We start from the raw sequence: 27,586 nt of genomic DNA, 5'->3' as shown, positions 1-27,586 counted from the left end.
GGTGGGGCTCCCCAAAGAAAAAATGAGGTGCTGTTAGCAGAAGAAGGGGTACTGGCTGCCAAACAGGTAAAAACAACAAGGATTCCCTCCTCCCACCAAAGGGTGAGGGAAGTGAAGGACATTTGAGGGCTGGAGCTCCTGAAATCTTACCCAGAGTTGGGACAGTGTAGGAGTTAAGAGCATCTGCCCACTGGGGTTGAATTTCTGCTCTGTTACTCATTAGCTCAGGGACTTTGAACAGGTTACCCAACCTAATATTTGGCTTCCTCCTCTGCAGGATAGGGTACCAACAGTACCTATTTCATAGGATTGATCTGAGGATTAAATGAGATGATGCACGTAAGGCAATTAGTATAATGGAAGTGCTCCATAAATGAAACTGACTAGGTCACTGTCATCTTGACATGCAACAGTTCAACCCCACTCCCTGGGGGAGACCTGGGTGAGAACCTCACTCTATAAGCAGACCCTAGTGGAAGTCAGTTGTTTTCTGTGTCCTAAAAGCACCCACCCACCGTCTGCTTTGAGTTCTCATGCTCTTTCCTCAAGCTCTGAATTTTTAAGATCTCATGAAGCTCAAGAGGTGGGTTAAAATGCCAAAATTCTCTATTTTGGAGCATTAATAGATCACGCTAGAAACCCTGGCTCTCCCACAAGAAGACACATGCTTGTGGGATTTCTCTGGCAGTCTCATAACAGCCTGAAGGTCTGTCATCGGCAGCTGGATTGGGGTGGGGAAAGGGACCATTTTCAAATTGTTAAATTTTTAAAAATTTGCACATTATATATTGCCAGCCAGAAAAACATGGCTGAGCCCTCTGCAGGGACTGCCTCCTTGCTGTGTCCTCAAGGATGCTGGGACTGGCCAAAGATTGCAGCTGGAGTCCCTGGGGCTGCCCAGAGAACCAGCAGTGTCTGCACAGAGCTCCAGAAGCGGGGAGCTTTCCTCCCAAGATGAGGGAGCAGAGGGCTCCTTGGAGAAAAGAAAGTTTTTAATCAAAAACTGCCTGTTCTTACTCCAGCCACTGTAAAACCAAGCTGTGTGTCAGAAATTGTAGTTTCTGAAGGGCTTACTACTGCAAAGGCTGTAAGGAGGTGGTTGGTATAGTTCCAAGGAGGGAGGAGGCTGATGTGGGGGACTGAAGAACCAAGTCAAAAATGGAAGGAAAAACTTCCACCCAATTAAAAAAGTTTACCCATTTATGTAAAATCACGTGTGTATATCTATAAAGAAAAAAATTTAAAACAAACGTAAGAGCATATGGGCTCTAGAATCAGACAGACCTATGTTGGAATTTCAGTTTCACCACTTCTTAGCTTGTGTGACCTCCCTGATCCTCAGTTTCCTCATCTATGAAATTATAGTATTTCCTTCACATGTTTTGAGGATTCAGTGAGTTAAGGCATGTATAGTAGTGTCTGGTACCTAGTAAGATAGTGATAAATGTCAGCTGATATTGTCATTTATTGAGAGAAGACAGAAGGCTAAAGGCTAAGGGAGCAGGGGTACAATTCTCAGAAAGACCTTATCTCTTCAGGTTCCAATCATAGTGAACTCACCTCTCTTTCTTTCTTTTTCTCTCTTTCCCCTTCATGCCTCAGTCCTTGCTGTCCTGGTGCTTTCTCTCCATCTTTCAAGACCTCCAATGTCACTTCTTTGTGAAGCTTTCTCTGGTACCTGCCTCCCAAAGAGAAAGGATCATTCTTCCCTGGAGCCCGGGACTACCCACCACACACAGTAAGTGTAGCAAATCGCACATAGTAAACTCTGGTTCTTGTAGACCTGCCATCACTGAGGCCAACTGTGAGTTCCGTGGGGACGGAGATCATGTCTTATACTTCCTGGTTTAAACAGCTCCTGGCACACAAGAGGTCATCACGAAGTGTTTGCTGAATGGGAGCACGAAAATAGAGGGTGACTGCTCTAAAAAGATGATGGCTCCACTCTAAGGAAAAACAGAAAGGAAATGCACAGAAGCTGCATCCTGGGAAACTTCAGTTAGACACAAAGAATTCCCTTGGTGAGAGTGTTAGATACCAGACCAAGTTCCCATGGGACAGTGTGGAATTTCCTTTAAGGGTCTTGAAAAAGGAATACTTCTTATTTTGTGGGTGATTCTGATGTGGGTTTGCTTGAAGGCAGGTCTCCAGCCTGGTTTGAAGTTCATAAAACCACCCGTAAGTAATTTAGATGACAGAGAAGGGTCTGGGCTCTTGGTCAGCTGGCCATCCAGATGGTTTCTTGCACCAAGTGCTAGCAAGGAGGCTGGGCAAGAACGTGGCTGTGTGTGCCTGAACAGAGGCTGGGAAGTCTCTCCCACAAGCCTGAATCCCGGGACGCGAGTGAATAGAGTAGCTTGCCAAGGACCACAACGTCGTCACTGTGTGTTCAAGCACCCACGTCTAATGATCCCATTTCTTTCTTTCAACCAGAAGTGTAGAGGAAGACAGGAAGGAAGAACTGGAGTCCAGAGCAGTGCTCTCCCACCTCCTGTCACATGGTCAGCCCCCCAGGGGCCATGTGGCCCCTGCCACATGCCAGGCCCTGTCCTGATGGAGGTATTAAGAGGGCGACATAAAATGTCAAACATTTGATGACAAATAATGAGTTAATTATAGGTAGAAAGCACTATGAAAGGGCAGAGTGGCGTGATCAGGAGAAAAGGTGGAAAAAGAAAGATGGTTCCCCTTCACTGTCATTCCTCCATCTAACACAGGCAAGGCAAGCATTACTCTCCCACATCTCTTTCACAGATAAAGGTTCAGAAAAGGCAGAAAATCATTTAATAATTTTTAAAAAAAAGTCTTTCCAATAATCCACACCCCCAAATGCAAAAAGGACATACAGCCACTGTGTCAAGAGGAACCTTTTAGTTTTAGGGTACACACAAGACCAAGAGGTCACCAAATGTGATTTGGTGCCTAGAGAAAGGACCTATGAATTCAAGTCTTGACTAAATTTGCTGGTTGGTCTTGGGAAGGCATATCGGCTACCTGGGTTTTAGCAAACAGAGCCTGGGGCAGGCCTCCTGGGGTCAGTGTCACAATACACAGTGTGACAGGAGTTGCCAAGTGCTGTGGGATACATGAGTCAAGGCTTTGATCATTTCAGACGAAAACCATCCTGCTTTGGTCCCCACTGGCTGACACCGGCTAGGTAACGCAGGGTGGTGGTTGTGAAGGATGCAGCCTGGCTGGGTACCGCTGCAGGCCCTCCCACGCGCTGAGCCTCACCCGTCCCCCGCCCCCGAGCAGGAACCACGTTGGTTAGAGGCTCCCTTGGCTGCTGTGCAGGCTGAACTCAGGCAATCCTGACTAGCCCAGCACAGTTAATTAGCTGCAGCTTAGCATAGTGAGGGCGAGCCAGACACTGCCACATCTGGGTAAGAGAGACATGTGGTATCCGAGCAGAGGCTGAGAAAGAATTAAGAAAAGAATGAAAACCCTGATTTAATTCCCAAAAGAGCAAATGTGTTTGAGGTCTGAGAAAATCTTTCATTTACGTGATTTCAAGTGTGAATCAAGTCCACGTCTAACCAAGGTGCTCTTAGGACCAATCATGCGGCCGGAGCTAATAAGCGAAAAACACCAAACCAACCACATGATGTGACACAATTTGAGCTCTGCTCTGGCTGCTCAAAGCAACAAGAAAATGAAAACCTTTCCCATTAGAAAAACCGTAAGAGTAGAAGTGATGGGGGAGTGATGGGGAGTCTGGTGGAAAGGGCAAGGACATAGATAAGATACAAATCCGTACATATATTTCATTCTCCACACGATGGGCACCAGTTATACACGTGTGCCACTCAGGAGGTCTCACCTAGGTACCGTATGACCCCACACATCTATAATGCTTCAGATGCTGGGACAATCTTCCAGCACAGGGTGTAAGCTCGGTGAAGGCAGAGGTGCTGTGAATCCGTGCTGTTCATAGGGGTAAACAGCCCTTATTAAGTGGCAAACGAGGACAGTATAAACAGTTCACATGTGACCCACATATTCAAATAGTCATCCCTCAGAACGAGGCACCAGGGGATACTCACTCGCCTTCTGCTTGCCCAGGGCAAGCTTCTGGAGCCAGAAGCCTTGCCCTCCATCCCCAGAGTCCAGGCTCCCCTGCCCTCTCCTTCTGGCTCCTCTGTTCTCACAGCAGAAGCTGGGAGTGAATTGTAAACCTGGGTCCCAGGCTGCAACTCAGGATGTACCTGGAGGGGATATGATGAATGAGACAACTCAATAACATGAGCTGGCCTGGGACAGCATGTTACAAGTGACTGATTTACAACCCTGGGGGACACGCCCAGCTGTGTGGTAGGACTGTCTGTATTTTGGCTCTTTGATTATTCCATCCTGTGTTAATGAAGTTCCATAAAATGGTTGATTTGACAATCAAATTTAGGGAGAATAAAATGTGTATTGTAGGAGATAAAGTCAGAAACATTCATTGGAATGTGACTCTTTGGGGCTTAACTGTCTAACATGTATGACAGCTTCTCCTCAAGTTCACGAGCAGTTGACCTCTCCCTAAAGGAAACCAGAGCTCCCCAGAGCACATCAGAAATCAGCACTGTGGTTGTCACCAGTGACCTCAGGAGCCCAGACTAGTGATCTTTGATCATGGTCTTTGCTTATTTGAAAAAAATATTAAAATATGCATCATGTCAAAACTTTATCAGAAACTCAAGAAACAAACATACCACCAAATGGAAAAGTCATTTAATTCAAAAATCATACTTCCACTAGTTTCACAGGGATTGTCACATAAACCAACCAAAAGTAAGAAAGCCAAGTTTCAGAGGCCACCCAACAGAAACTGTATTTTCTTTACAGATATGCTTAGTGACACAAAAGCACATTATTTTTCTTTTCAAGCCTGAACATGGCAACACTGTTCTATGAATAACAGGGAAAAAGTTCTATTCTAGTCACAAGTTACTTTTTAATTACGAAATAGGATTCTAAACACCAGTCGATATTCAATACTGAATCGAAGTTTAAAACAGTGCATTTATGTTTTTCAAAAAAAACATTAAAGTGCCATTTTTAAGTAGTTTATTGATATTATATCACACAGCACTTTATAATATACTCAAAGGTAGCCTAAGGTGTGAACTAAACATGCAAATATTTTCTTCTCCAAAATATGGACAAAATGTCTTTTAGAGTGCTTGTGCACATTAGCCTACTATGAACCACTAATTGTTTATGAGTTTGATCTTTTTTTCAACATGACTCTTAATAAGTTAATAAGGAATATAGCTATAGATAGTAATCATCTGATAAATATGAACAAAGTTTTCAAATGGCACTTAAGTTACATCTTTGATCATTCCGATAGTCAATCAATAGCCTCTCTTGTTTCTCTGATTCTCAAACTTCAAATCTTAAAGGCTGTCAAGGCTCAGCAACTGCCAGCTTATGTGGGTTTCTAGAAGACAGTCTGTATCTTTACATATGTAAATGTGAGCTGTACACATACATACACAAACACATACTAATACGTATACACTTAAGAATCATCAGATGAACCTCTTTTCACAGGTTCAAGGTTGACCCTGGCATCTGGATACCCAAGGAAGCTGCGTGTAGGGTCTGTTTGGACAATTCTGTAGAAATGGTTGATGTAGAAATGATTGATGTCAAAGGTCTTGGCCTCTCCAGGTAATTCTGACACTTTATCACTACTCTTGGTTCTCACTGACTACACTAAATAGAATTTTGATGTAACAGTAATTCCTATACTTACATGGGTCCAGGACTGTGCTAAGCCTTTGCCCTCTGAGGCATTCTGCCTTGAAACATGTTTTCATCTTGTAGTGTCCTGTAAAACTTCTGTAAAAAAAATTAGCTGTGAACTTTTTATGTGATAGATTTTCCCCCCTATTAAGAACTATATTTATCCCTCTTTAAAAAAATCCAAAGTTCTTCAGTATGGTTCGCCTTTCTCTTTCTGCTCTTAGCATTACTTTATACCCAATCCTTTTTCTCCTAAGAATACAAGTGCTTCCATTAGGAGGTCACATTTTAGCCAGGGCTGGCTCTGAATGACGTCTGAATTCTCTATATGGCCTCTCCCTGTGCTTTGGGAAGCTCTTTAGTTAGACAAGTACTGTAGACAGTGAAAGGAAACAAGCTAATTATGACCTGGTGGAGTCTGGTCTCAGGCATGCTGTAGGTTTGTGCAAGGTCCATTATTCTATGGCTGTTGTCATTTGGAGGCTACATTTAAAGAAAAGTGGTTCAGCACCCAGCACACCAGCCTGGCTGCCAAACACATTTGAGCATGATAAGATACATTTTTTAAACGCCGGCACAGGGTGTGTGAGAGGACACCCAGTTGACTTAAAAGAGATGTGGGGCAGGGCTGTCTAGGTAAATGATTACTGTCAAGTTTGCCAGTTATGACAGATTAACTCCCTAGACAGTATACCCAGGACATTCCTTTTAAAGTCAGGTAGCTACGTGGCTGTTTAGTTTCTTCAGGGCTGGCTACCTACTTGGGTAACACAGTTGCTCATAAAACATTCGATGCTAGGGCGAACTGTGAGCGCCATGATGGCCACTGTTGTACCTGGGAGTCCTGGGTCTATAAAACTGGGTGGTCCAGACTTGCTTCTTTTGAAAACAGAAGCCAGAGGATGAAAGGTGCCAATAGACAGTCATGAGTGGTTGATCATGTTATGTTCAGTCGATTATTTCTGTCTCCCTACTCCAGAATCATGGATGTTTTTAGAGTCTACACAGTCAAGACAGAGCTTTTGGTGTGACAGGGGTTGCTGTTTTCAAGAGAGACAAACTCTGATGGTAGAAGGACTTCCCTTTGAGCTACAGGTATGGCACACATAACTGCAGAGTCCTGGCAAACAGTGAAATCACCTTGTCACTAGCATGACTCTGTGCTGCTAATGCCGGTTGGCCAATACCTGATTGTTCATTTATTCTCTTTCTCTTTGCCTTTCTATCCAAAGAGCACTCAGCAAGAGGACATGAACTGGAATTACGTTGAAAAAACAAACAAACCCCAGTTTGGTGTGACAGAAGAAAACACACATTGGCTGTAGAAATACTAAAACACTAAGCTAAAAACTGGCTCCAATCCTAGGATACAAAGGCCAGCAGTGCTATACAGGGTCCATCCCTCTATGTTCAGATTTGAAAACAGAAGAGAATATCATCAGTCTTGAGCAAGTCAGGACTTTACTTGCCTGGGGGGCGGGGGAAGAATGTGAAACGAGTTGTCTTCTCAAGGCATGGCATTCTGTAACTACAGAACTCTGCTGAGTACCTGGAGGAGGCGTGAGAGACTGATCTTGATGCCCCCAAAAGACTCAGGCTATGTCTGCCTACCTGATCCCAGGGCCTTCCAAAAGCAACACGAGGCTCCTGGGAAAGCTCAGGGATTTTGGTCCATAGTATTCCACTCTGATACCCAGTTCACTCTCCTAATGTGCCCTAAGGTTCCCTATTCCAGAAGACAGAGTTAGAGGTGGGGAGCAAAGATAGTGGAGGGTAAAACCCATTTTCAGCCTTCAAGTTCCTTCTTATTTGTCGGCTCATATTCTGAACAGTGTCTCCAGTTCTGTAGATGATGGGGAGGAGGGGAGCCTGGCCAGGGAAAGGAAGCAGAGCAGCCATCTGTCAGGGCCCAGCACGGCCAGAGAAGCTGGGAAGGGGTCTACCTAAAATTCCCCTTGGCAGTAGCTCCATTTCCCTCGGCTTTGGATCAGAGCCAAATGAGGAGGGAGGCACATGCTTCCAAGTGGTCAAGCTGGGGCCAAGTGTTGGCAGGTAAGCTTCAGAGAAACTCCCAAAGCCGGGGCCTGGGACTTCTGGCCGTCCCCACATTAGCTCTAGTTAAGGTTCCAATGGGGCAGGTGGTGATTTCAAACATCCAATGTGTTAAAAGCATTATGTTGCTCTCTTTCTATTTGGAAAGCACAGTGGTATAGAGTGTGCTTGTCCCTCTAGCCCCTCTGAACAGGTCCCCAAGCTGTTCAAGGTCCGCAGGGAGTAGGTAAAGCCTGCTCATATAGCCTGCTCATATGTGCCCTTTCTTCCTGGGTTTTCAATGATAGCTTTCCTGAGTCCTATCTCGGTCTTCTCCATCTTAATTCTTGTTCCCTGATTCAGTGGTGGTGTCTGGCTCACTGCCGGGTGAGCTCCTGGGTAATAGCTGTGTCATCCTTGAGCTGATGGAATGAATCACAATGACAAACTCCTATTAACTTTAAAGTCATCTAGAAAGCTATAACAGCACAATCTCCACCCCTCTTTGGAGGTTTTTCTTTGTCTTACTTTGGAGCTATAGGGAATCTGAGATGAATAAACATGTATAGGGAAAGGGGAAGAAGCAGCATGTCAAGAATTAAAGATCCTAAGAAGCCAGTTTTTCTTGGAACTTAGACACACACATTTGCAAACTAGCTTGGACTCGTTTATAAAGCCTTAGAAGATGCGCAGAAGAGTAAGATACAAGGAGCATGCAACTATCCCATCTTCTGTCCTGGTACCTTGGGGTACCAAGAAATACACCTGAGAAGAAAAATGAAAAAAAAAAAAAATCTAACCCCTGGCCTCACCTGTTTAAATCCTGAGCTTCATCTTACTACTGGGTAGGAGTTCTCGGAAAAGTTCATTGCCTGAAGATGCTCCTTCCATCTCCAAATCCAAAGCCCAAGAAATGCTCAAAAAACCACATCTGGATAAAGAAGACTGAACACCATTAACGTGTCATGCCCACCAACAAGAGCCAGCAGAGTGTGTGGAAATATCTCCTCCTTCCTCAAGGCCAGAGAAGGGATGACCTTCACTCTCTTCAACCTTGTATCCCCTCTCTCCCTCGTATACACACCTGTTCAGCAATCAAAGCTTAAATGTGTGAAGCAACTAGCTTATAGAATATCAAATATAAAACTTTGCCATATAGTATTTTAAATCACTCTATTTACATGTTTGTCTTTTCAAAAAAAATGTAAAAGATACAGTAATTCAACACAATTCAAGTTTTTCTTTTCCTCTTTAAAGTTCCCTCAAGAGGAATTCCAGAAGCAGGACACACTCTGGAACAACGCCACCATCCCGAGGGGCTCCTGTCCTGGAGAGCTTGACAGTCCCTCACTTCGGAGTTTGTCTGCCCAGAATCACTCTTGCAAGGACATTCAAGTGTGGAAATACCGGGACTCTCTTCTTTGGAAAGCCAACTGAATTTGAAATGTCCAGGCCAAACTTCCCCACCCAAGGCGGTCTTCCACATGACCCAGCCCCTTCTGGACCAGGAAATTCTCTTTCTCAGAAGGTACCCATCCCACCTTCCACGCCCCAACCTTCTGGCATCCTCCTAAATCACAATGGCTTATGATATTAGTCTCATGCCTCAAAAGCCTGAGAAACAATTCCCTTTTTCTGAGTGGCAGTGAACATGTATGTCCTTTTAAACTAGAAGCCATGGGGTTGGTCCAGGAATCATGCCTGAAAACTGCCAGGGCACCAGTGCTTAGCAGCCCAGGGCACTGCCAGGGGGCTAGTCAGTGAAGGGCTACAGGCAGGCAAGGACAGGGGAAGGGACAGGTGAACGGGAGGGAATGAGTCAGAAGGAGGGTATTCCCCTTTGGGAGGCAGCATGTTGCCCTCTAGAAAGCAGACACTAGTTGCATGGAAGAACAGAAATATTAAGCCCGTATGTAATTTAATCTCAAGAGGTTACTAGAGTTTGTTCCAAATATATCCTGGTGCTGCTGAAATTCATCAGAAAGGGAGCAGTTCCCAGCTGCTATTCTATCTGCCCCCAAGTAGACCTTGATCTTCGGCTCAGGTTGTTGGGAAACCATTCAAAAAACGGCCAAAAAGCAGGGAGAAAAAAATACGTCATGCAAAGAGTGTGTTATTTTTTGGTTTGGTTTTAGAGTAGGTTGGGTTGCCGTGGTTACGAGGCAATGGCAGCCCTCGGTGGCAGAGAAGTTCCTAGCTTGGGATATTATGTTCCTAGCTTGGGAGGGGGGCCTTGGGGGGTGTGTACTCCCCTGCGTGAGAGGACTGGACAGAATTCTGCTGGTGCTGGGCCAGTGGCTGCTTGAGAGATGGTGAGAGACTGGATCTTATGTAAACAGCGCCATAACCCTTCTCCATCCTGCATGCAAACAAACAGACCCAGCCGCCTATAGCACGGCAGGTCTCAAGTATTTAGAGGTGGGGTAGAGAGAGTGTCTACTGTAAACAACAGCTGTGGATCCAGACTGGATCTCAGGCCACTGCCCAGCCCTGTCAGAGCCAGCTATACTACAAGCTCCTGGGGACTGCTTATATCTCACTTACTTCCTTTTTCAGAAGGTTGGGGTTTGGATGACTACTGAAACAAAATGAGCACCCCACGTAGGGTGCTAAATGAGAGAAATGGCTTTGTAAGCCTTTCTTGTTATCAAAATCAAACGGCCTCCTCCGCTGATTTACTTCTGTTTCTTGCAGTATCACCGCACGTCAGCTGAGATGATCATGGGGATGGGTGACACCAGAGTTCACAGAAACATTCGTGTTGACAGGTAGCAGCAGAGTCAGTCACCCTGCACTTCTCAGCGGTGAAGAGCAATGGCCCACAACAATGGAATCAGCAGTTGTCATGGACACCGTGAAAAGCTCAGCAGTTCTGCCAGGGCCCATGGTTAGAGGAACTCCACGTAGTTCTCGGGGATGAGGCCCGTCTTTCCATTCAGAGTCCCCTCCAACCAGCCAGGCTCCTGAGATGGATGCACTGTATAGGAAGCGGGGAGAGAGCGACAAGAAATGACGTTACAGATAGGGTAGGAGGTGGATGCGTACTGTGCATGTGTGAAAGAAGTTTAGAGATTGGGTGCAGTCGCTCGTTAAGTTATGTAATTCTCAAATTTGTTTAAACCAGAGTTTCTCACCCCACTGGGGGACCTGGTAAAGGTCATTCTGAACTTTCTCCATAATTAAAAGGGGAAGAGACACAGGCATTCAAAATTCTGCATACAATTTTAGGAGTTTCATGGACTTTCTGAAGTTCCTGGTTTAAACTATAAAGAAGTAACAGATTTCTGCATTTTAGGTGAGAGGTCACAGTTACGATATTCCACCTATATATTTACCTAGGTATCCATCCATCCATCCCTGCACTCATTTACCTACCCAGTGTTGACTATGTACCAGATAAAGTACCTATGGAGGACTGTTAAGAACTAGTCCCTAAAGATATGTAGCTCCTAATCATGCATTTTACTTCCCTCCGAATCCATACCCTCTGCTTCTAATTTCCTTGCAAATTCCCTCTGCATTTTTTTTTTTTTTTTGTATTTTATAGTCTTCAAACAGCCCTCTCGTGGTTCCAACCATACCCTTCTTTAGTTTTCTTTCCTGTTCTCTGAAGTTTTCCTCCTTCCTATACACAAGTCTGAAAGCTGTCTTCCCCCTCTCTCTATTGCAATTTTAAAAATTTCTACCCTTTTGATTTTTCCATATCCAAAGAATATATACCCAATGTTCTGTGATGTCACAAGCCATCTCCATGGAAACTACTGTGATACAGTAAAAATTATATACCATCCAGCTTAGTCTGCAAAGCAGCCAACAGCAGGAAGGAAGAGAGAAGGAATCCTGGACTTGGAGAGGAGGGGTGTTCATGTTTTTTGAACTGGGAATATACAAATCACTCTTGGGCGAGGCAGGACATTTGTTCTTACTGTTTTAGGAAAACTCCAATTCTCCGAGATTGTTTGGAGAGAATGAATTTTCCTCTATTCCCTTCCTAGGCCAATTAAATGACTTCCTGAGCTTGTTTTAGAAAAGCATTTCCGCCCCCAACACTACTATAAAACTCTAGTTTCGGTTTGTAGGGAAATAAGAAAGAACAGAAACCAAAGAAAGTAAATGGAGAAGCAACAGAAGGACACACACTGAGGCTCACAGAAGAGCAATGTCAACCTTGGCTAGATCTTGAAGGCTTCTTCAGGAAAAGACAAGGTCAAACATCTATGAGGTGGCCCCCAACATGTTTGCCTGATTTCATATCTCTAGGCCTCAGGAATAAACCCAAGTAGCGAGGGTACTTTGGATTCATGACACCACACAAGGAGGAGTCTGGGGGAGAAGTGCCATGGAAGAAAGAACACAACACAACTTAAAAGCAACCTGGTCTCTCCAGTGACCAAGATCTCCCAGCCTACTGCTAAAATGCTAGCACCCAAACACCCCTGCCTTCTGCCCATCCATCCAGCTGATACTGCCAAGATCACTTCAGTTTCTTCAACCTATCAAGTGATAATAAAACTCTCTCCCCCTCAGTGGGTTCTTGTGAGAGTTCAGGAACCAATATGGAGAAAGCACAGTAAATGCTCAGTACAGATGAGTCAGTAGGAGACCCTGTGTCATTTGATCAGTCATTCAGAATGGTCAGCAGGACCCTCCTGGTAAAAACCAAGTAAGGACCTGGTCTCAACAACCACCTAAACTTGGGGAAATCTCAGATGTTCAGAACCAAAACCAAACAAATTAAACTCACTCCCCAAAACAAAAGACCTAGAAAGAAGAAACCAACCAAACACACAAAATGAAAAACAAAAAAAGACAAACCCTCCTTCCCCATTTGACAGCAAAGCTCCTAGTTGAGTTGTTCTACTGGATGCACCGAGTCCATCTCTTTCAGACTTTCTCCCTTCCTGGCCAGCTGTTCAAACACAGCTCAGGTGCAGAGGTGGTAATCTCTGCAAACATTAGAAATGGAATTTGCAGAATAAGGGGAGAATCAGAGGGGACAAAGGAGGCCCTCCAAACTAGAGAACAAGAGATATGTCATGGGAGACGGCAGAGGACAGTGCAGCCTTTGGGTCAGATTGCTGACTCAGAGGAGTCAGCAAGTCAGGCTTTAGTAAGGGATGGTACCAGACCAGGCGCAACAGAACCACCTGAATGCTTATTAAAACTGCAGATCCCTAGGCCCCAGCACACATCAGTTACAGTAGAATCTCTAGGAGTGGGGCTCAGGGATCTGCATTTTAACTCATTCACAGAAAGTTAAGTTATAACTCTTCTGTGCCAAAATGCCTCTGTAATGAGGGTGATAATAAGAATTAACTGATGGAGGACAGAGGCAGCCCCAGATGCCTCTGGCTTTCTGTTTTCTTTTGTTTCCCTTCCTCACACTTGAAGGCTTAGCTGAAGCCCTACCTCCTCCATAAATATCATCATGGAACGCCATCTACCTGCTCCCTCCCTTCCCCTGGCTCATGGAATGCTCATAGTACATTCCACATATTATTCATAGGTCCTTTTTTTTTTTTAAAGAAGATGTTGGGGGTAGGAGTTTATTAATTAATTAATTTATTTTTGCTGTGTTGCGTCTTCGTTTCTGTGCAAGGGCTTTCTCTAGTTGTGGCAAGCGGGCGCCACTCTTCATGGCGGTGCATGGGCCTCTCACTATGGCGGCCTCTCTTGTCGCACAGGTTCTCTTGGAGCACAGGCTCCAGACGTGCAGGCTCAGTAGTTGTGGCTCACGGGCCTAGCTGCTCCGCGGCATGTGGGATCTTCCCGGACCGGGGCACGAACCCGTGTCCCCTGCATCGGCAGGCGGACTCTCAAGCACTGCGCCACCTAACGAGTTTTTTAGTGCATTTAATTTTGTATTCTATCACTCAACATTCTTCACTGACTCCCCTCTGGTGAATTATAACAATAGAAGCGAACATGCTACAAATGATGACTGGGAAACAGCCGTAGACTCAGAGAGTTAAATATTTATTGACTCATTTGGACCTAAGGATCCTAGCTTGTATTATTATTATCCCTATTTTACAGATGAGAAAATTAAGGCTCAGAGAGGTAAATTAATTTATTCAGGCTCCCAACGGTAGAACCAGAATTTGAATCCAGCTTGTTTGATACCAGAGACTGAGCCCTTTTCCACTACTTTATGCCTCTATCCAGCCAGAGAATGTGATCCTTGAGGATAAGAATGGTGATGCTCATGGTGAGCACACACCAAGCAGTGGGCCCTTGGCTAAGTGCTTCCTCTGCATCACCTCTTTCCATCTTCAGAAGGACTATGGAGTTGGTTCTATTATCCTCATCTTACTGATGAGAAACTGAGGCTCAGAGAAGTTAAGCATCTTGCCCCAAATTACACAGCTGGTAGATGATGGAGGTGGATCTGAACTCAGGACATCAGACCCTAGGGTCTGTGGTCTTAAGCACTACCACTTTGGCCTAGCCTAATGCTCTGGACATCGAGAATGCTCATCATAAGTACTGGTTGGGTTGAATTGCACCAATGGCCAACCTTCTGAATTGCACCAGTGTCCCATGTGCTATATAAACACACAAGGTGTTGCAGTGAGCTGCCTGGGCAGCTCTCCAGCCCAGCAGGCATATAATAAATATAAGCTGCTGCTGACATGGGCGTGCTTCCTGCCAACTACTCTCTCTCAGCTCAATCCATATACACTCCATACACCCCTGCACAGGCAACTCATGCTCTCCCCGCTCCTTCGCTCATGGTGGACAAGGAGCAAGTGTGTGACTAAGATCTCTAACGGCTGGCTGCCCCACAGGGAAGCAGCACTGGCTGGAACAGGTGCAGACCCCTGTGTAGTTGAATGCATGGACTCATTTAACAAACGTTCATTCGGCACCTACCACAAGCCACACACTGTGCTAGGTCCCTGCACGTAGGATAGAACAAGCAGATGAGATTCTGCTCTTGGGGAGGGACCATCTATATAGTTAAGTAAGCACGTAATTGTAGGTAGTGATGAGGGGAGGGAAAGAGACTGGGATAGGGAAATGGGTGGGTGGCCAAGAGTTCGAAAAGCTAAAACCCAAATCATCCACAGGAGCCAGCCAGGCAGTGGGTAATGCAAGTGTAAAGGCCCCAAGATGGGGAGAAGCTTGTGATTTCAGAACACTGGTGTGTAAGTTTTTCTTAAAAAGCCAGCTCATCAATGTGTAACTACTCAACTCTGCCACTGTCTTGCTATAGATAATATGTAAACACAAAGGCGTGAGTGGCTGTGGTCCAATGAAGCTCTATCTACAAAAGCAGGCAGCGGGCTGGATTTCACTGGCTGGTCATAGTTTGCCAGCCTTATTCGAGAACATAAAGAAGGCCTGGGAGGCTGCTTTGTATCAAGGGAGGGTGAGAGGGGGCCAGACAGCAGGGGCGGGACCTGCAGGTCCTTGTCAATAATTCTAAGAACAACAGGAGGCAAAATAACATGATGTGACTTCCATTTTTCAAAGATCAATCTGGCTGCTGTGTAGAGCCTGGATAATGGGGTAAGAGTGGACGCAGCAAGACCAGTGAAGCAGCTGGTGGAAACGCCTGGGGGAGACATGGAGAGGCTGGGGAGGCTGAAAGATTCCACCGAGGAACTCTCTGGGAACCCCACTGCCTGAGATATTCTTTATCAGCAAAGGAAACCCAGGGCAGCCCTGCTGTGCACTCACACTGCACCCGGTACCCCAGCAATGAAGGATCCAGCCCATGCCAGACCTTGATAAAAGTATCCCAAGAACCCAATTTTAGTGAACGCCATGTGAATATTCCAGGTATCACTAATCATGTTGCTTCTAGATGACTAATGTTCCTGAGAACGTGAGTTATTTTTCTTTCCAGTTACTGTATGAGGTGCTCTTGGTGAAATGGCCAGTTTCCTAGTATATTGGCAAGGGCTGACACTGGAGTTATTTCTGAGTATTGCACAGCCACTGCCCACTGCACAAAGTCCAAGAGCTGACTGAGCAGCCTCTCCAGATTCACAGTGGGCCCCTGGAATCCAGAGGCTTGGAGATTAATCATTACAAACAACAGACTTTCCCCTCAAGGTGCCCCTCCCTCTTCCTCCTCCTCCTTTCTTCTTCTTGATCCTGAAAAAAGACAGACAGACAGACAGACACAGACAGACACAGACACACACACACACACACACACACACACTCACTCACTCTAACTCTGTCATTAGGAAACTTTCTTCTGATTGGTCTGATGATTTAATCTGACAGCTACAGAGCATCCAACTTACATTGTCCTTACCTGGGATCTTCAGCAACAAATTACCAAGACAGAGAACAAGGAAAAAGATCTAACACGTGAATAGTGCTTTCCCCCTTTAATGCCCGATTACTCCTAAAGAGGCGAAGGGATGGGGAAAGTAGGGTCAAGGTAGCATTTTCTAAAAATTGGACGTCATAAAATATTACCATCCAACCAGTCTAAAATCTGGATCGACATTTTGTCAGATCCTTCTTCGACTGCAGCTCAGTCAACACTGTGAGGTGTTGTCTTTGGGGCTTAATTTGGCCTTTTGCTCTTCAGGGAATTGGAAAGGTCACTGGCATTCCTAGTTAAAAAGAAACTAGTGTCAATGAGCGCTGCCCCTGGAGACCACAGGAAGGCGGGGCAAGGCCTCTGACTCTCTCCCGCTCTCATCTGTCCTTGTAGGATTTATGACAATTACTGAGCGGAGGGGCGGGAGTAGTAACAGAACCTGCTGGGAAGGAAAGGACTTGGCAGTTAAAAATCAAGTGTCTTTTAATTTCTTTTTTTGGTTAGCTAGTTAAACTACTTCAAAAAGGAGACTTAAAAACTGAAGAAGGTGGGAATGCCAAATGGTGCAACCCCCTCTAGAAATCAGTTGGGCAGCTCCTCCAACAGTTAAACCTAGAGTTACCATATGACCCAGCAAGCCCATGCCTTGGTGTATCACGAAGAGAACGGAAAACCTATGTCCCCACAAAAACTTGTATGCATGTGTCTATAGCAGCATTACTTATAACAGCCAAAAAGTGGAAACAATCAATATGTCCATCAATCGGTGAATGGATAGACAAAACGTGGTATATATCCATACAATGGAATATTACTCATCAATAAAAAGGAATGAGGTTCTGAGGCCTACGACAGCATGGATGACACTGAATATAGTGCAAAGCAAAATAAGTCCGTTACAAAGACCATGTACTGTATAATTCCACTCACATGAAACACCCAGAGCGGGCAAATTTACAGTGACAGAAAGTAGACTAGTGGTTGCCTAGGTGGCACATGGAGTAGGGTTGGGGTAAAGGGGGCATGACTGCTAAAGGGAATAGGGTTTCTTTGGGGGTGATGAAGATATTGTGGAATTAGATAGTGATGATGGTTGCACAACTTTAAATATACTAAAACCCACTGAACTGTACATTTTAAATGGGTAACTTGTATGGTATGTGGCTACCTCAATAAAGCTCTTTAAAAAATGGAAGAAGGCTGTGCTCAGGAAGAGGAGTCCCAAACAAGACACACACACACACACACATACAGACCTTTTGAGAGCTTAAACCAACTCTTCCCCCGGGATCAGGGGTCCTTTGTGTTGTCAGAGTGAAGAGCTGATAGGAACAAGGCAGTCCCTTGCCCATGGGAGTAGTGGACTGTGGTTTAGAGGACAGACCTTTAAGCTCTGGACTCACCTGTAGATGTAGGCATCTCTCAAATCTTGCTCACTGGTAGGCAGAAGGCCCTCCCCTGTCGACAGCATAGGACACAGAGCCTGTGCATGCACCCACTCTGATTCGCCTGCCGTGCAAACTGTGTCATGTTATGGCTGGGCTGTGACTCCCCCACATGGGCCTGTTCAGGGGACACTCTCCAAGGACATGGCCCTGGACAGCCTTCAGGGGACCCACTCCTACAGGTGTGCCAGGACCTAAAAGCTCTAGCTGCTGACAGGAGCAGCAGTAGAGCTGGCTGTTTGTATGCTTTGATTTTGAAAGGACCCAGGTGAAAGTTAGTGGAACAAAGGTTTAAGGACAGTGCTTTAGAGGCTTTGAGAACCCTAAGTGAGGATGCAGTCCCAGAAGGCCACGTGCAGTTGTAGGCTCATCCCCAGCCCTTCTGGCTCAGAAGATCGAGGTCTGCCGAGTGTGACCTGGGAATCCCCCAGGTGCTCTGTGACCTCTTTCCCATTCTGTCTACCCATACCTGATTACTGTCTCTGCCATGCTGATGCAGGGGCTGGCCACACAGCGGGGCAGTCCTTTTGCCTATGGATGCAGTCAAGGCTGTCCCCCAGGAGCCCACCTCTGCTCCGGCTGGGACCTCAGGGCCCTTACAAATAATCAGGACCCAGGGTGTCTAGGTGCAGTACCTACTGCCCAGCTGGGCTGTAGCAGCTAAAAAGGAAAAACTGTCATTGTGAACGATCAGAGCATCAGGGTCTTTTTCTGAGATGGACGTAACGAAATGATGATCATCGTCGTAACAATAACAACATACTGAAAGCTTAATATGTGTTGAGTACTATTTTAAACGTGTGATGCACACTATCTCAATTTTCTCTCAAAACTATCTGGTATCTTTCTATGACAGAGGAGAGGACTGAGGCACAGAGAGGTTAAGTCACTGCTTGAGGTCACACAGAATCAAGTGGTCAAGCCAGGGCCTGCGCTACAGTGGCCTGAATCTAGGGTTCAGGCTCTCCAGTGCTACATGGGAGCCTTGGCTGCCCTGCATTTCTGGGTCTCAGGAGGGTGGTAGGAGGCCATGGTCCCAACCTGGGTGGGACCACGCAGCCATGATGGGAAAGGAACACTGGGTAGTGAGCACTCACCCCTGCCAGGGAACCCTGCCCCACCCCACCTGAGGTCAAGAAGGGAGGCCCAGAAAATGTCCAGTTCCTGAAACCAGACAGCTGGTTTTTGCTTCCTCCTTTGAGCAAAACAAACAGACCCTTTCACCCAGGGATCCAGAAGGATTAACCCCAAAGGAGAACTACATCTGGAGGAAATCTCAACTGTAACAGAAACTTGGGCCTTTCCCCAGAATCCTGATGTTTCTTGTAGGCAGATAATAAGTTATGACAAATTATAACAACAATTCCATCGATTTGCATTTTGAAAAATATTCTCTTTTTTTTTTTTTAAGGAAGGAAAACAAACAAATGAAACAAGGAAATGGTGCATCAAGCAAGTCCCAGGCCCATGGGGCAAGTGCTCCGAATCCATTTTCCCACCAGGATGCCTGTGCAGGCCAGCTGGTGCTTGGCAGGGCTGGTTTCACTGTGGGATCATCTACCCGCTCCTGGCAGCTCGGGGAGGACGAGCAGGAATGCAGCGCAGCTTATCTGCCCGGAGCTCACCCAATGCCCCACCATCTCAGAAACAGGCCTCTCCTGCCATGGACAGTGAATCCCACTGAACCCAAGGATGGGCATAGACCCTGCGGCTTTAGCCCCCTCCCTGAGCTTCTGACCGCTTGCAGGATCCCCGTTCTCCACTCCTTCGTCTCCTTCGTCCGTCCAGCCCCAGACGCTCAAAGCCTGTGCAGGTACCATCCCATTTAATGCCCACGACACCTCGATGACACTGGCTCTGTCACAGTGAGGAGGTGATTCCACCCATCCTCTTTTGATAGTGGTTCCTAAACTCTGCCGCTGCTCTGTTATTTTGGGAAAAGACACCCCATCCCACCCCATGCTCCTTTTTAGTCTTACCTGTTCTGTTGAGATTTTCCTTAGGTAGAAAGGAACTTTGACAACTCCAGTGATTTATTTGAAAAACTCACCGTTATCGAAGACCGTCCCTGCTGTGAACGAGAGCTCTGAGTCGTGTTCCGCTTTGCAGGCATATAAGGCTTTTGCCTTCCGGAACGGTGTGCTGGGGGAAAGCAGTTTATTTAGTATTTTTTAAAAACCCTCTGAAAGATATTTAATCTCTCTTCCTCCCCCTTCCCTGCAAGCCACCGAGCCTTCTCTCACGGGAAGAGCCTGACAAGGCAGTCAGATGGCAAAACACGAGGTGGAAAAGTTGCAAAGGTCACCAGAGCAGAAACGAGAAATAGGCAGAGAACAGCCATAAGCCTGGAAAAACCACACTTCTCGTGGGCTCACCTTGTGCCAAGTTTAAACCTGACTTTTAAGAGCTGAACAGTGGGAGGGCAGGCTGGACCCCATTTCTGGAGCAGGACTAGCTGGGGGGGGGGGCACAGTGGAGGCAGGAAAGAAACCCTAACTTGCTCTGGAGAGCACTCACAGCAGACCCTGCTGAAAGTGGCCAATGCTCAGTGAGTCAAAAGGAGAAATTCTAGCAAAGCCAGGTTTCAGCTCCAGGCCCCGGGCTGACGTTGGCTCTCCCACATGTTCCTTATTTCTCATTGGGCTGGTGGGGCAGGATTCCAGAGCTGCAACTCCTGGAACCCCAGGGTAGGGCAGGGAGCAGACAAGGTGTGGGTGTGAGCAGTTACACACGTGTGCGTATGAGCATACGTGTGCACTCGTGTGGGGAGGAAGAAGGGAGGGGGGCATGATGCAATTTTTTTGTGTCTTTCTCATCCCAGGAGTGCTGACAGCCACGCTCACTGCGAATCAGAATCACTTTAAAAAACACAGATGTCTGGGTTCTACCCTGACCTGCAGATATCAGTATTTTTATAAAGCTCTCCAAGTGACTCTCATGAGCAACCAGGGCTGAGAACCATCCTTCCAGAGCAGGGGTTGGCAAACTCCTTCTGTAAAGGGCCAGACAGTAAATATTTTAGGCTTCATGGGCCGTATGGTCTCTGTTGCATTTACTCAACTCTGCATTGTAGCACGAAAGCAGCCACAGGTAACATGTAAATGAAGGAGTGTGGCTGCGTTCCACCAAAACTTTACTTACAAAACACAGGGGGCAGGCTGGATTTGACCTAATGGCTGCAGATTGCTAACCCACATTCTAGAGTGCAAGTCGCAAGTACTGGTAAATCAACTTTTGCTTTGATATCCAACCAGTCCCAAATGAGCTATGGACTTCTCAAGGGTCACAAGAAAAATGACATTTAGCAGTCAAAAGTTGGCTCTTTATTTGCTGAAAGCAATCTCTCTCTCCCTCAAAGCCAGCATATTTAGGGGCTCTAGGGCAGAGTAACAAAAGAGCAAGGAGGTCCTCTGGGTTAGACAATTATTCAAGGGATATATATTATTTGCTTTCTCTTTATTTGGCTAATGGAGAGCCTCAACGACTCAGGGACGCTAAACCTTCATGGCGCATTTATTTCTAGTGGCTGAATGAGTTTTAGCTGAGGCATGGTTGGTCTCAGGTAAATCCAGAGAGGATCAGAAGAGGCAGGGCACTTTGGATCCTTATGGAACTGTTGCTCTTGGAGTCACCAAGTCCAGCTTCCCTCTGGGAAAGAGGAGCCATGGATGTTTGGAAACCTATACCAGGGCCAGAAATCTAAAACTTTTAGTCTTGGTTCCATGAAAATTGAAGGAAAGATGACTTAAAGGGTCTGTTGTACAGATAAATGGTTATCCAGAATTTGTTGCCAGGGTACAGTTTACTGCTGTTCTCTCTGGTCTTCTAGTAGCCAGGAAATGATAACTGGGTGGGAGAAAACTGGGAAAGTGGGAGAACACGAAGTGGGTTCGCTGGTAGTGAAGGGAAAAAGAGCCTTTAGGATGTAACAGCTCCAACTAGAAACCAGCTCCTCCTGTGTAATTATCATTAATGTCACAATCAAGTTCAGGACAAGGGGCACATTCTGTGATCTAACTAAACCAAGTCTGTGTGTTGGCCAGCAAGGGCCAAACAGCCAATGCGCTGCTAAAATTTTGTTTTTGTTTTTGGAGAGAGTAGGGAACAGAGAGGAGGAGTCATCTGGCTGTGAAACATGTTAAAACAGCCAGAACTCCATACGGACAGGCAAGTGGAGCCTGTGATGACATGGAAGGTGGAAGGAGAATCCAGTAGCCATGAGCCAGGGTCATTGTCCCTTGAGGATGGGGAGAGAGCACAGGGACCAGGGACAGGGAGATAAAAGGTGAGGTGAAAATCATCTGAGGCAAGGCTCCTCTGGCTGGATTTTCACAGAGGTTACTTATTAACCTCCTCAAATAAAGGGAATGGGACAAAACAGGGACAAGCCAGGGAAACCAACTGGGGTATCTGGCAGGAAGTAAGCCGATGGAATGGCTCAAGTGCCCAAGATTATCATTCAAGAGAAGTAATTTTCCACTAATATCCGGTTTTAGGAATTTAATAATGATAACATTCAATAAAAGAGTACATTAAAAATGAAAACAAAGGTCAGGAAAGAGCTTTTCTTTTTTTTCTTTTTTCTTGCTTTTCTCTCAAATTGAGAGGTGACAGACAGTCTACAAGGAGGTCTTTTCCTCCGAGACGTCCTCCTGTCCCCTTGGGATGTGCACAGGAATGGGAGGGATGACAGAGGGGTGCTTTTAAAAGGAGCTATTCCTGTTCCCCAGGACTAGGGTTGCCAAATAAGATACAAGGCATCTAGTTAAATTTGAACTTCAGATCCATGAGGAATACTATTTTAGTATGAGTATGTCCCAAATATTGCATGGGATATACTTATACTTAAAAAAATCATTTGTTGTTTACAATTCAAATGTAACTGGGTATTCTGTATTTTCATTTTATTTGCTAAATCTGGCAGCCCTACTCAGGGGAAAGTCTTCTCTTTGTAAAAGTTTGTCAGCCCGAGTCCTGTGTCCCATGCCATACTCTTTCCCTGTCAAAAGCCCCGAGTGGTTTGTGTTAGGGAGGGTTTCTACCGAAACAGATCCTGCTGGTACAGAGGTTTCGTTTGTAGGCTTTGGCTCTGATTAAAGAAAAAAAAAAAATTCCCCCCTAAGCATCTTTGGTTCTTGGGCTCCCTAGCTCCCTGTTCTCTGCAAAGCATCTCCACATTGCACACAGAGAGCCTGAGGTGCCTGTGACTCTTCTGTGACAGCGCCCTTCAGACCTCAGCAGGGCCTTCAAGGGCATGAACAAGCTTGGAACCTTCTGCTTGTTCATTGTTAATTTTCGCCTCTGAGCATGGCACAGGGCCAGGAAAAGCACTCAGAGGAGTTTCCCTCAATTGCCCTTGCAAACCCTGCAAAATGACAACCCACTCTGCACTGTACAGGGAGTTGGGCTCAGCTAGACTGGCAGGATGCAACAGCTTGATCATTTAGGCATAATTTCCAGGAGCCCCTGTGTGAATCCCAGTTATGAGTTCGGGGCTGGGAGCTTTTCTAGGGGTACAAGTGAAAGGAAAGGGAACTGCTCCTCCAGAGTCCCCTTTCTCTGCTGTGCTGTGAAAGGCATCTCCATTCCTGAGCTGGAACTAACAAGCACTAACAATGCTTTGGGGAGGGGAGACCAAGCCACTTCCAGAGGAGATGTTATACAGAAGTTCATGGGCCCATTAATTAGGTCTAATTAAGTTTTTATTTTTAAAAGCTCTGCCCAGGGAAGGAAATCTGAAGCTTCATGTTCTGGAAGTGGATTTGGGGGAATGTTTTGTTGGACCTGAATAATGGGTATATGCCCCCACCTCTTGGCTGCATACTGCAACAGCAATCAGGGGACTTTTGCCCTCTCTGTTGGCTAGCTCCCCAGCTGTGTCCCCATCCGTGCTCAGCTTGGCACACATGGTCAGCTCAGTGATAGCCAACTGCAAGCCCTACCCTGCCTTGCCTATTTCAAAAAGGCAGCTTCCTACGGGGTTGTGGAACAGCATTATCCAAATGGTGCCATTATGATGATGGCCAGAGTGAACAGTACTGTGTAACCATGAACCCAAACACATGGGGTGAGCAGATTCTATTGCCACTGTCCACTGCCAATCTGGAAATATCAATACTCTGGGAAAGGTATAGCTAAAGAAGTAAAACCTGGAAATATCCTGGAAGATGGGAGTGGGGAGGTGGAGATACTGGAGAGGCAATAGGGCCCCAAAGCTTAGAGATATAAAAAACGTGAATACCGTCCAAGCAGAGTACACTTCACTTTTTTAGCTGAATGATTCTACTGTCCTGAGTCCCCCAACCCATTCTGTCCAAGGGCCAATATTCTGAAGATTTTATTTCCTTTTGAACAAATTGAAGGGGCCACATTTTGGCTCTGGTTCAGGTCTCATGGGGCAATCAATGATCTAACCAGAACAACCCAAACCATATCTGGTGTCCTAGAAAGTTAACATCTCCCAAAGTGCCCAGAATATACCTAAGAAATAATTAGAAAATAACTTGAGTGTCAGAAAAAGTATAATCTGAACTTTTACCTTATTCCCAGGGCGAGGATAAAAGAATATAGTGAAAAGCTATGTTTTCCATCTTCAAGGGAAAAGCTAAACAGAAAACCTAGGGGAGCAGGCCAGGCTCTGGGGCCGGGAAACATGGAAACTTAAATTTGGGGCCACCCATGTGTTTGGAGGAAAGAATGCTGGTTGAGGGCAAGAAGTCCTGAATTCTGGATTGGATCTCATGAGTCATGTGACCATGCACAAGTCACTTCTCTGTGCCTTAGTTTTCCTTCTCTGTAATAGGGTTCAGGCCATTTCTTCTCATTCTCACATGAAGATAGAATGAAATGATAGATATGGAAGTGCCTGGAGGAGAATTAAGTTTATATACACACACACACACACATATCTACATGTGTGTGTGTGTGTGTGTGTGTGTGTATATATATGTATGTATGTATAAATAGCATGGGGTTTCTTTTTTTAAAAGTGAGACTCAGCTTTATAAATTATTTAAGCCCCTATGCTGGGCCCACCCCTTAGGAAAAAACCAGCTATGAGAAAAGATGGACGAAAAAGTACTGCCAAGGCTCAAAATACTTATGATGCTTCAACTGGGCTCTGCGTTTTGGTTGTCTGAAAGCAGAGATTAAATTCGAGAGACACACATGCTCAGGACCTACATAGCAGAGGGATTCTTTTTCCTGGATTTAAACAGCTTCTTTTCTCCAAAAAACTCAAATGTGAAGAATTAAGTGTCATCAAAGCAGGGAAAAACTATAGCTTGGCCCCTGGGGGGAGGAACTAGGTCAACCCTCAGAATGAGGTGTTGCCTGTTCCCGTGAGAGCTAAGGGTTCACGACACGTGGAGACAGATGCAGGCTGGGAGCACCGAGCATTCCTGGGACTACATGGGAGGTGAGGAGGCAGCCACGAACAATTTAAAGAGAAACTGCTTCATATCCCAAGCCTTTATTCTGTGTTATATTCATCTCTCTCCCAACTGGTCTGGGTCTCATCAACTAGGTGTCAGTACACAAGGCTGAAAGCCCAACCCCACAAATAAATGTTGCCTGATACTATCTGATAAAAATGAGGGAAGAAAAGGTCGGTACGTGTCTCAGCACTGCTCCCTTTGATATTATCTTATGCTAAAGCACAGAGAGCCCCATGATCCAGAGAGTGATCCAAACAGGAGCCCATTCAAGAGGCACTCTCTCCCCAAACTCTAGGCATCACGGATAAATTCAGTAACCAGAGGACGGGCTCAGAAGGGTGTGGAAAATGCCATGCTGGTTCATGCAAATAGTCCCTCCCAGCTTTGGTCTCTGAGGCTGGAATCCCTGATCAGCTTTGGATAAGCAGGAACGGATTGGTCATCATCCGTGATTTTACCTGGAGTCTTCATGAACTGCTTCTTCTGGCCTGTCAAAAAGCAAGTGCAGGTTTGGATGGCAGGGAACAAAGTTGACGAGGAGGCTGAACACTGCATGAAGAGAGGACCAAGCCAATGAGAGAACAACAGCAGCAACAGAAAAGCAAACAAACCCTGCAACAGACCTGATGGGGGATGAGTCGCTGGACGTGGATGAGGTGGGCATAGGGCTGGATGGCGCCGAAAACATGGGCCAAGATGGCGAGAGGGGTGAAGTTGGGCTTGGATTCGGGGGGCTGCAAGACATAACCACCAGAAAACTCGTCAGCACACAGGGAAACCACGACGGGAGCACAGGAGGTTCAGGGGAGGCCAAATGACAGGGAGCTGGAGACTGGAGGAGCACTGAAACTGTTCTCAGTGCCAAGTCACATCTCTCCAGGCCAAACTCCGTGTCTTCCAAGTAATGCCTGCTCTGGAACTCCTCGGAGTGTTAACATGTCTCTTTGCCCTGAAGAACAACTGCTTTCTAGGTGGTAGGAGCTTCCTCAATTGTGTCCATTGTGCCTTTGGCCATGGGTGAAAAAGGCCCTGAACCCATGTCCATGGGTTCCCACACCCACATCCTATCACCGACCTCCATCTGGGGCAGGGCTAGCTCACAAGCAGCCTTCAGCTTCCACCGTGTGAGTGTTTTTAAAGTCGTGTCTCAGCAAAAATGACCATTCTCCTGGGCCACACAGGCCATTCCGCCAGAAAACAACTTCCTGTTTACATTTTTTAACGAAATGGGCCGTGTGCCATTGGAGACCCCGAGAAGGACTGCATTAGAAAAGTGATAACGGATGGAGGACAGGGCTGGACACGCACCTCTCAGGAGAGGGCATACAGCTATGGGCAGGGCATAGTTGTCCCTCTGAGGTTTGCTTTCCAGGCTTATTCTTTCTTTTTTCATGGATTTTGGGCATTTTGACGCTCAAAGAAAAAGTCTCAGATGGAAGGCAATGAAAAAATGAGGAACTGAAAGCTTAAATTTGTCGTTTTGTTCTTTGATGGGTGGCTGATCAAAAGTTTGGAGAGGACAGGTTGAAACTACTCACTAAAATATGGTTTGTGGATCTTAACTAGTCATGCTAGCCCTTTGACTTATTTCCACAAATTACACAAATAAACATCTTAGTAACTCTGTAAAACTGCACTAAGTTCCAGATAGTGCAAACAAACACCAATGACTGAGAAAACAACCCGGAAACCACCCAGCCACAACACCACCTGCAGCCCTGAGCCCCAGCCGGTGGCTGGATTATGTGGCCCAAGCACTGTACAGAGGTGAAAATGACAGCAACCCAATTCCAGGGGAACAGACTTTCTAAACATACTGGGATTTAGCAAGAACACATAAATGTCCTACTGAATGAGACATCTTCAATTCAGATGAGAGACTCAATCAATAATGGCCTTAATTATCTACAGCTATAACATAAATTCCTACGGAAATATACAGTAAAAACCCATTGTGTGAGTTCATCAGATAACCTTGGACTAATTGAAAGAAACATTTATTAAATGTCACTATATGCATTATATTTCTAGAATATAAATTTCATAAGCAGGGATTTTTGTCTTTTTGTTTACTGCTGTATCTCCAATGCCTAAAATAGTGCCCAGTAGGATTTCAATAAATATTGAATAAATTAATGAATCTCATTTAACCCAGCCATCTAGCCAAGAGGCACTATTATAATTCCCATTTCATAGATATGGGAACTGGGCCAATTTGAGGCTTGCTTGAAGATATCCAGGCTGTAATTGTCAGGGCCGAGGTTCAGAGCCCAATCCCCTGGCTCCAAGCCCAGGGCTGTTGCCACCGCAGTGTACCACCTCTGGGGTAGCAGGACTTGCTCTGATCCTCTAGGCCGTACCAAGCTTCTTTACAGACCCAGCCAGAGCACTAGAAACCTTAACCACTGATTTATGAGTTTCCTTTAGATGCCTACCACATTTGCAAGGGAAAACGGGAATGCAGCAACAGACAGTCCCAGCAAGACTCAACACATTGTAAATTCCAACAAAATCCCCAATTCTGCCTCCAGTCTTGTGTGTGGTAGATTCATATAGCAGATGGAATTCATATAACAGAAGAGACAGAATTCAAAGAGTATGGCTTTTTTCTCTTCTTCTCAATTATTCCAGCAATAACTACTTATTGAACACAT

At 45.8% G+C, this 27,586-nt stretch overlaps 1 protein-coding gene across 3 annotated transcripts in view; it reads right to left on the bottom strand.

Moving 5' to 3' along the window:
- Nucleotides 1-4,699: 4,699 nt before the first annotated feature.
- ARHGAP26 (Rho GTPase activating protein 26) overlaps nucleotides 4,700-27,586 on the bottom strand; it is a 483,661-nt gene continuing 460,774 nt past the window's right edge. The window contains exons 21-24 of one of the 3 annotated variants that reach the window (XR_014015710.1): nucleotides 25,391-25,666; nucleotides 19,547-19,638; nucleotides 8,580-10,744; nucleotides 4,700-8,189 (exon numbers count right to left, since the gene is read on the bottom strand). Coding sequence is in view for 2 of the 3 variants with exons in the window: in XM_081232450.1 (XP_081088576.1) it covers nucleotides 10,656-10,744; nucleotides 19,547-19,638; nucleotides 25,391-25,666 (457 nt within the window). In the remaining variant the exon portion in view is untranslated. Of the gene's footprint in view, nucleotides 10,745-19,546; nucleotides 19,639-25,390; nucleotides 25,667-27,586 lie in introns of all 3 variants that reach the window. The other 2 variants (XM_081232450.1, XM_081232451.1) reach the window with 2 other exon arrangements.

Source organism: Mesoplodon bidens (genome assembly GCF_964165515.1).
Source record: "Mesoplodon bidens genome assembly, chromosome: 4".
In the NCBI taxonomy this organism is placed as follows: Eukaryota; Metazoa; Chordata; class Mammalia; order Artiodactyla; family Ziphiidae; genus Mesoplodon; species Mesoplodon bidens.
Note: the sequence above shows the minus strand (reverse complement) of the source record. Positions and strands in the feature narration are given on the sequence as shown.